General features: G+C 50.1%; 1 protein-coding gene across 8 annotated transcripts in view; it reads right to left on the bottom strand.

Moving 5' to 3' along the window:
* Positions 1 to 7,471: 7,471 nt before the first annotated feature.
* The window catches only part of Phc2 (polyhomeotic homolog 2), a 108,644-nt gene continuing 106,059 nt past the window's right edge, over positions 7,472 to 10,056 (bottom strand). For all 8 annotated transcript variants that reach the window (XM_076565108.1, XM_076565112.1, XM_076565107.1 and 5 more), the window contains one exon: positions 7,472 to 8,863. In XM_076565108.1, the coding sequence (XP_076421223.1) occupies positions 8,709 to 8,863 (155 nt within the window). In that variant the 3' untranslated portion in view covers positions 7,472 to 8,708. The remainder of the gene's footprint in view (positions 8,864 to 10,056) is intronic.

Here is a 10,056-nt window from a genome sequence, read left to right as displayed (position 1 = left end):
GTGGAGGGATATGGACTATTTTCCTAAGGCTGGGCTCTAAAGAGCAGACAGATGGAAGCTGAAGAAGTCAAAGATTTGCAGTTGATGGAGACATGGTTTCCTTTGACAGCTGCTGCCACACCTGGCTAACACCTGGCCTTTTTTTTTTTTTTTTTTTTTTTAAGTGGGTTCTGGAATCAAATTCAGGTCTTTATAAAACTGCGTTGATTTTTAAATGAAGAGATAGAACACCTCTGGCTAACTGCAAGATAAAGCCCACATCTCTTAGCAGGGCTGACGGAGCCTTCAAAACATGGCCTGTGCACTGTGGTGCCCACCGGCGTCACCCTCACTCCCTTCCTGTCCCTGGCTCTCCAGTCCACGCAACAGGCAGTCCGAGGATGTTCTAGCAGGACTTGAAAAAGCACATGGTGCCTGGCAGAAGGGCGGCAGCGCTGGCTGGGGAGCCTGACTGATGTCACTTTCAGTGTCCTGGACCCCTGGAGAAGGAGTGAACTGACTCCCTATGTCTGTCCTCTGACCTCCACATATGCACTATAGCACACTCACGCAGACACACTTACACACACACACACACACACACACACACACATACACACACACACACACCCGTAATAATTTTTTTTAATAAAAAGAATAAGTCTTTAAACAAAAAGAGAAGCAAAAGGAAACGTGTATTTGTAGGGAGGAAGGGGACTAAGAGAGGAGAGAAGACAGATGTGAAATATGATGACAGGTCCGTCCGAGAGCGCCATTGTGAAACCTGATGTGCTGTGTGCTAGCTAAAAAGACTAAAAGACTAATAGAAAGCTATAGGACAAAAAGAAGACATGGATGTAAGGGGCCCAGCATGGACTCGGGGGACGCACTCTGTGTGTCTCACAGCAGAGGTCAGTGTGGCCGGTGAGAAGCTTAAGTGATGCTTACACACTGGAACAGAGAGCAGACCAGAACTCCATGGAGAGGCAGGTCTGTAAGATGAATTGCTAAACAGTCTTATAAACAAAAAAACCTCAAGCCAGGTATTGGGGTGGAAGCTAAAAGATCAGAGAAACAGAGTGAGCCACAGCCAACCTCACCTTGCCAACTCCTCAGCCGATCCTGTTTCCATGAATCCTCAGACTGAAAGCCTCTGAGTCCTCACCCCCGAGGGTCTCAATTGAAATGCTTAAAAGCCTCTAGTTCCTGGTCCTTACGCCTTATATACATTTCTGTGTCCTGCCATATTACTTCCTGGGATTAAAGGTGTATGTGTCCTTCCCAAGCAAAGACATGAGATCTCAAGTGCTGGAATCAAAGGTGTGTGCCACCATGCCTGGCTGTTCCCAGTGTGGCCTTGAATTCACAGAGATCCAGATAGATGTCTGCCTCCTGAATGCTAGGATTAAAGGCATGTGCTACCACTGCCTATCCTCTATGTGTAATCTAGTGGCTGTTCTGTTCTCTGACCCCCAGATAAGTTTATTGGGGTGCACAATTTATCAACCACACAGGTCTCACTTCTGTGGGAGGAGCCTCTCTTCTAGTGTGTCCATGTGCCGACAGGCATGGCATCCGTAAGAGCTGCGTTAGTGTTTACTGGGGAATGCTAGGACAGCAAAACTCCCTAGGATCAAATGTGATCCACATGGGAGATTTTACATTTTATAGTAGCCATGTTAAAAAAGCAAAGCAGATGAAATTAATTTTTTAACAATATTTTAATCTATGCCAACATATCCAAAATGTCCTTTTAATATGTGACCAGTATGAAAATTGACACATTTCCTTGCCTGTTTTTTCTAAGTCTAAATACTAAATCTAATTTCTGTTTTCGACTTAACACAGCATACTTTGGCGGGGGCGGGGGGGATCAGTAGCCACAGGCTGCTGCTGGCTGTCATGTAGGGATTACATAGGTGGATTTAGGGGACACATCAGATTGGTGATGGGGGTCAAAAAGTTCCAGGGAGAGAGGCGGGACCTTCTAAAATTGTTCTTGACTCAGTGTCCTTCCACTGTGTCCAACTCTGCACGAAGGCTTTGGCCCACTGTTGATTAGTGCACACCTTCTGTAACGGAACAGGCTGTATTTCCAGCCTGCTGGTAGAGCAGTGGTCACAGGTATCATGTATCCCCTAGACTGCTGTGTCTGCCCGGATGTCCCCCGCATACTTTAACCTCACAGCATCGCATCTGCAGTTTGCCCGTGCCTGCCCATCCCACCCCATCTTCCACGTGTGCTCCCGTGGCCCCAGAACCCCTTTCTCCTTAACAATGGCTGTCTCTGGGTTCTACTGCTTACAGGCACCCACCTGCTCCATCCTCTCTGCCCCTCTGTTTCACATCTGGATTTGTGTAGCAGCTTCGCAGTCAGGCTGCTGGGTTCCACCTTTGAGCCCCACCATTGAGTTTCCTGGGTTTCGGTGACTCACTGGGATTGTCACCCCGGTCCTTGACAGACCACTCCCCCACCGATGTCACTTGTTTTCCAGTTCCTTGACATCTGGCCCCCCTTCCTACAGCTCTGCCTTCACCAAATCTCCCCTTTACTTCTTGCTTAATGTCTGCCTTAGGAACTCTTCGTTGCCCCAGCAGACTTGAGAGTCTTGGTACAAGTCCCAGAACCTGCTTCATAATTGGTGGCATTAACATCAGTTGTTAGAAGTGAATGAAGTAACGAATTGTGACTTTAACTCCACTCTCTTTCCCCAACTCATGGTTACTCCTTTGCCTAAAACTCCATTTGCTCCGGGAGTCAAGTCTGTGCTTATTCCTAATCCTGGGCACGGATGGGGCCAGAAACTCTGCAGAGAACACCCCCAGGTCTTGGTGAAGTCTGACCACAGTGCCTGGAGAGGAATCTGGATTGTTTCCACTCCATCAGCGAGGAGACTGGGTTTCAGGTGAAACCATTTTACTCGGGGAAGAGGCTGTAGGTGCCGGGGCTGAGCCTTGACCTACCCAGTGTGACCCCCAGCTCCCCTCACAAAGGTCCCTGGATCCTCTGACTGGCATGTCTCCAGCTGGTGTGGTTTCTGAGAAGCCTGCCCCTTCCCGCTCTGTCTGCAGCCCTCTGAAGCAAGGAAAGGCTGGCACGGACTTCCTTGTCCCCAGTGGCTGGTCCACATTCTTAGCCAGTCACCTCCCCTGTCTTCTCACAAACCAGAGTGGGGAAACCACTGATTTTCTTGGGCACTGGACCTTGGTCTGGGCACCCAAGCAGAACCGGCCCTGAGTGGCTCAAGTTGGACCACACGGCTAGGTGAGGGAGGGTGCTGGGACGCAGAATGGGGTGGGATGACTGTTCGAGATCGACCATCCTTCCCCTCTTGGGCACCAGTTTAGAGCTTTACTCTAGAGTGCCTGTGCGACCTGTTCCTGACATTTCTTGGTCAGTTTTGCTGAAGGACCTGTGGGCTCCAGCTCATTAAGCCCGGTTCCTTCGCCCCTCTCCCTGCCTTCAAGAGAGTTCTCAGATACAGGGGGAGGAGAGTGCAGCCTTGAGTCCTGGCTTTCTGTCTCACCCAGGGGACAAAGGAAGAGGAGCGCCCCACAGTGTCCCTCTCTTTGCTCCCTCCCATCCTTGTTTGTTTTTCCCCCTTTATGAGACATCGTTTTTGTGTGTGTAGCCCTGGCTGTCCTGGAACTCGCTGTGTAGACCAGGCTGGCCCCGAACTCAGAGACCCACCTACCTCTGCCTCCTGAGTGCTGGGATTAAAGGCGTGCGCCACCACCTCTGCCAACACCACCAGGCCACCTCTTGTTCTTGGAGCCACATTTTCCCTCGGCAATTCTACCACCTGGCTGAACCCCTCTTGGGTCAATCAGCCTGGGGTGTATACTTGTACAACCCACCTGGCAGGCCCTGAGCCCACTCACCTGAGTCCCTTGAGAGCCATTGGGAGAAGTCAGTTGTTGTGAAATCTTATCATACCGGAGAGGTGGAAGAAATGACATCCGCAGTAAAAGTGACAAGGTATGGGGACAAAGCAGTTTCTGCCTGCCTCCCAAGCCACACCCCCAGAAACAATTTAGGTTGGACTATCAATAAACTCAGGAACCTGGAGGTGAGGGTTACCACAGATCCTAGGGTGGGGTGGGGCTAGCAAGCCCTTTGGGACCAATCATTTAGAAGAGAGTGGAGGAGTGAGGTCAGACTGACCCATGGGAAGACCTGAGGCAGATGTATGGACTTCTGTTTCCTCCCTTTATGTCTGGGAGGGTCTAGAATCAGGGTACTGTATCCCCACCCAGGAAAAGTCCTTTAAGGCACTGAATACCAGTTAAAGCAAAAGAGCACTGGGCACTGTGACCTTGGGCAACCTCACTCCTCGTGATCCCTTTGCTTCCCCAGAAACATGCCTGTCCCTAGGTTAAGTCACAGAAGATATGGCTGTGTGGTTTACACTGGCAGTATTTTTTTTTTTCTCCAAGACCAGGTTTCTCTGTGTAGCCCTAGCTGTCCAGGAACTCACTCTGTAGACCAGGCTGGCCTTTAACTCAGAGATCTGTCTGCCTCTGCCTACTGAGTGCTGGGATTAAAAGTGTGCACCATCACACCTGGCAGAAACAGTTTTTTAAACTGTGGGTCATGATCAAACATTTGTGAAAGTCTATGTAGCGTCAATACCAGGAACAGTTACATATTTAAGAACATAACTTCCAAATTTACAGCAGCAGCCAGAGTGTTGCTAGTGTTACAGTGTTACTCACCCCTGTGATCCTAGCACTCGGGAGGCTAAGTCCAGATCACCTGAGACTACATGAAACCTTCTCTCAAAACACAAAAACCAACCATGAGATATGTTAGGTCCTTTCACCTGAAGTGATGGACAACTCAGCTGACTTAAATTCACCAATTTCTGAGTAGCCTTGGCTTCCTCTCCATCATGTACTTAAAAGCAAACTTTAGTGGGACCTGGTATAATCGGAATATTTCCTGTGTCCTGGCCTGCCACGTCCTCATGGTCCCACAGCTGCTCAGACCCAAATGAACACACAGAGGCTTATATTAATTACGAACTGTATGGCCCATTGGCTCAGGCTTCTCGATAGCTAGATCTTACATCTTAAATTAACCCATTTCTATAAATCCATACTTTGCTACGTGGCTCGTGGCTTACTGGTATCTTTACATCTTACTTCTCATGGCAGCAGCTGGCTGCTCCTCTCCTCTCATTGGCTCTTAGCCCAGCTACCTCACTTCCTTGTCACTGCCTGTCTGTACAGACCTCCAGGTCTCTATGGTTGGTACATTAAAGGCATTTGTCACCACGCTTGGCTCTGTTCCCTAGTGTGTCCTTGAACACACAGAGACCCTGCCTACCAAGTGATCAGATTTACCCTGCCTATCAAGTGATCAGATTAACAGCGTGTGCTACCACTACCTGACTTCCATGTTTACTTTAAAAATAGCTGGCCTTTTCCCCCTTGATCTCCAGGCATGTGTTATTAACACACAAATAAAATATCACCACATTTCAGCACAAATATAATTATCACCGCATTTCCCTTTTTGTCTAATAAAAATAAAAAATAATAAAAAAGCTATAACTAATATAAGGGAAACTTTACTTGGGTCTGAGCTGCAGCAGACCAGGCCGGGCAGGGGCAGGCAGCTGTCCTACATGCATACAGAATGAATTCAGAGCTTTTTAAAAAGAGCAACTTCACACAAACATTAAATGGTAACTGTTTGTTACCTGGACAAGGACTACATAAACTTCCTCTCTCTTCGAGGACAAAGTCTGCTCTAGGACTGGATGTTTGCAAGGTCATCACTGAATAGCAACTGTCACCAGCTAAAAGTTGTAACATGTGGGGCTGGAGAGATGGCTCAGTGGTTAAGAGCACTGACTGCTCTTCCAGAGGTCCTGAGTTCAATTCCCAGCAACCACATGGTGGCTCACAACCACTTGCAATTAGATCTGGTGCCCTCTTCTGGCCTGCAAGGACATGTGCAGGCAGAACACTATATACATAATAAATAAATAAACCTTAAAAAAAAAAAAAAGTTGTAACATGTATTCTCACTTGTTAACGTGATCACTATGAACTTCCTTTCCTCAGTTCTGGCATACCATCCAGTTGTCGTGGTCACTTGACTGACAGTACAGATGTACTCTGAGAGCTGTTTGGTTTGGTTTTGTGCAGTGTTGGGGACTGAACACGGAGGTTTCTGCCTGCTAGGAAAGTGCTCTGCCACCGAGGCCAGCCCTAACCAGGAAGTGAGCTTCTCTCCTGGGTGACCCAGCAACACCGGACCCAATGACAGACACTGTCAAATCCTGCTCCCTGTTATCAGCACACACTGCAGCCAACAGTCCCCAGACCTGTCCCAGTGTCTGTCCAACAGACAGACAACTCTGTTAGTGTAGAACAGATGCCTTCAATGTTCACTTCCTAAACATGCATCTTATTAAACAAGAAAATCTTCTAAGAATCGGCACCTTCCAAAGGTGAAAATCCTACTGCTGTGAGGGAAAGAGCCACCTAACTGGAACTACCTTCAAAAGGTCATTCTCGGAACTATCAGGGGCCACCTATAAACCACCGCTTAGGAAAACACCAGCCTTCCTCTTCCCAGCATTCTCCTTGTCTGCTTATCCCACCTATACTTCCTGCCTGGTTACTGGCTGATCTGTTTTATTAAACCAGTGTACAAAAGCACTATTTTTATCACAGCATTCTGGTACTTTTTTTTCCAAGGAAAATGGGGTCCAAGTGGTAAGACTGGCTATCCAGGCTGCTTCTCTACACAGCCTACAGAAAGCAAATGGACAGGCAGAAGGCGCTCTCGAGTAGGGGCCTCCCTGTGGCTCATTCCACTCAGACTACATTCCCCATCAGCTTCCCTAAGTGCCCCACTCCTGGGGCACCCACTTCCCAGGACTTGGTCTCCCTGAAGGATTAACCAGTGTCTCTTCCAGGGGGTAATGAGGGGGTAACTTCCCTCAGTCTGGCCAGCCTTCATCTCATCCGCCCCCTTGCTGTGCCCTTACATATATTACCATTATTATTTTATACTCAGATACTACTTGCTATCTTTCCCCTTCGGAAGACTTAGATGTCCCTTCCCTACCTATCCCTCTACTGTGTGATTAGCATACAATGCTTGGCAAGTGCCGAGTGACCAAAGCTGGCCCCAAGTCCGAGATCTTATGAACACAGAGCAGCTTCATCAGATGCATCAGCTGGAGGTGGAGAGCCTGGGTTCTGGCTCAAGTGTTACTGACGACGTTGGCTTTCCACGTGGCCTTGGTGGAAAAGCAGTGAAGGAGGCGCAGAGCTGAAGAGGCCCTGCACTTTCACTTTGAGGGGTGTTGGTTTGGGGTGAGGGCAATGAAATGATCCAGTCCTAGCCAGGTGAAATGGCCATGCTGCCCAGTTAAGGCAGCCGTCCTTCCCCAACCCAGCTCCCCTTCTTTTCCTTACCCATGAACAAGAATCCAGGCACACAGGCATCCCTGGGAGAAAGCCACAGAACAGACAGATTTTAAAGATTTATTTTTTAAAAACAAAACAAAAAGGTTAAAAAAGTCCTTCATTTCCAACCCTGCCTGGGGGTACGGGGAAGGGGGCAGAGCAAGCTGAGAAAGTGCCTGCCCCTCCCGGGAAGAGTCTGACTTCCCAGAGTTGGTAAGGACAGGGCAAGTCAGAGGCGGCCCCGGCCCTTCCTTAGGTAGCTGTTACTGCTATACAAGTTTTACAAGCAAGTGTGGACGTGGAAAGCCAAAGGCTGCTCCCACAGTGCCTCCTGCCGGTCTTCAGTCACACACTCCTTCCCAGGCGGGGGTGTGTGTGTGTAAGGGTAGGCAGGCGGCTCAGTCACGGGAGGCCCAGGCTTTGGGCCACACTTTAGCCCCTGTAGCTTCCTATGTTTTTCTGCCAGCCAGCAGGACACACTGCCAGTTTGGTGTGAGGAGACCTTCCCAGGGATCTCCTGCCATCTGGAGGGGACCTCTAATCTCCAACTCTTGGGGTCTGCCCTTTCCTTCCATCCCCCAGCCTCAGGCTGAGTGGAGCCCAGGACAAAGCACTGAGTGGTTGTTTGCTACAAAACACCTGGAGATGCCAGAGGGCAGCTCACGCCTGTCACTCCAGGCTCCCAGTCACACAGTCATACACACAGCGTTAAGGCGTCTGTGCCAGCAGGCATGGCCACACTGGGCCCAGCTTCTCTCTCTCCACCTGCAGAGGGTACAGGGGTAGAACCCCTGGATGCCATGGAAACAGGCTGAAGGGGGAGAAGCTGCCAACGGAAGGTTAACCTGGCCTGGAGGAAGAAGGGGGAGGGGAGAGAAGGCAAGGGCTTTCAAGACCTCTGTCCAGGCCTGCTGGCTGCCCTTGGAAGTAACCCAACTCAGGTTGGGGAGCCCTGACCATAAACCCCCTGGAAACGGGGGACAGAGAAAGGGTTAGAGGGGGGCTAGAACATGGGGACTTTGGAGGAAGCCAGTGCTATAAGTATTTACAAGCGCAAAGCCCCGTCTTCTGTACCACCTACCTCTCTCCCCTTCCCACAGAAATGGCCCCTGAGAGCCACTGAAGAGGCACGCAGACCTCCTCACAGCTGCACCCCTAGGGAGAGCCCCTTCCCTACAACTGGCCCTATCTCGGGCGCCTCAGGAATGTCTGTGTGGCTCTGCTCCATCAGGAGGCGGCGCCCACCTGGGGCTGGAACCCTGGCTGCCCGGTGGTGCACGGGCGGGTGGGCGGCAGAGACTCTAGGAGTCCTTGAGCATGCTGATGCGTGCATAGATCTTGAGGGCAGGCCCCAGCTTGATGTTCATGGCACTCATCAGGTGGTCCTCCTTGAGCAGCAGCAGGGCTTGTCCGTCAATCTCCTGGGCACGGAACTCCTCTGCGATCTCCTGGCACCCTGAGGAAGAGCATGGACAACAGCAGCAGTTAGAGACAAGCCCTGGCTCAGGGAAGCCTCACATGGTAACTCAAGGGCAGTACTGCTGTTCTTGGCTTTCAGCCTGATGGAGCCAGGAAGTTAAGATGTGGCCTTCCTTGGGCACACCCTGGGCACACCTCTCCCTCCACTAACCACTGTCCTAGGTGTTGGGTTGGTACAGAGGGCAAGCATGTGGCCGCTGAGGCTTCACAGAAAGGACAGCAGCTTTTCCCTTCCCTTACCCTTGCATGTTAGTTAGTTTGGAGCCAACTGACTTCTATGTCAGAACGCTCCATCAGCCACCTCTGGAGAGATGCTGGGGGACAGCAGCAGAGGCCTGTTGTTATGCACTCAGCTGGGGACGTGAAGTGTCAAGTTCCCAGGGAGCAGAGGGGTCTGAAGACATCTTCAGGCGGAAGGGTGAGGGTGCTGCCTGGCTTCTTGTTGGAAGGAAGAGGAAGGGATGGTAAAGAAAAAGTGGTTCTGTGCACCATGGCCGTGTCTGATGGTTCAGGAAGCCCCAAGCCTTTCAGATGGCCAATGGTATTGGGATTAGAAAACAGTTTCCAGCCAGGTGGTGGTGGTGCACGCCTTTAATTCCAGCATTTGGGAGGCAGAGGCAGGCAGATCTTTGTGAGTTCGAGGCCAACCTGCTCTACAAAGTGAGTTCCAGGACAGCTAGGACTGTTAATAGAGAAGCCCTGTCTTGAAAAAGAAAAAAGAAAAAAACAAACAGTTTCCAGCCAGGTGGTAGTGGTGCACACCTTTAACCCCAGCACTCAGGAGGCACAAGTAGGCAGATCTCTGAGTTGGAGACCAGCCTGGTCTACAGAGCAAGTTCTTAGGACAGCCAGGGCTACACAGAGAAACTCTGTCTCAAAACAAACAAACAAACAAACAAACAACCCCCCCCCAAAAAAAAACAACCAAAACCCAAAACTAAACAAAACAAAAAAACCATCAAATCAAAACAAAAGACACCCCCAAACCAAACCAAACCCCAGGCTCCTGCAGACCTAACGTGATACTGGGGAGGAGAAGATCTCTCCATGAGGTTTGTAGGCCAGCTTCAGAGATTCTGATCAGTCAAAGCACTCCTAAGAACCCTGAGGGCTCTAGAAGAAGCCCACCATTACAGAACAGCTTATGTGAAAGAGGTCTGGGAGTTTTTG

The sequence above is a fragment of the Peromyscus maniculatus genome, chromosome 2 (assembly GCF_049852395.1).
Source record: "Peromyscus maniculatus bairdii isolate BWxNUB_F1_BW_parent chromosome 2, HU_Pman_BW_mat_3.1, whole genome shotgun sequence".
NCBI lineage: Eukaryota > Metazoa > Chordata > Mammalia > Rodentia > Cricetidae > Peromyscus > Peromyscus maniculatus.
The sequence above is the reverse complement of the archived record's forward strand: the minus strand, read 5'-3'. Positions and strand labels throughout refer to the sequence as shown.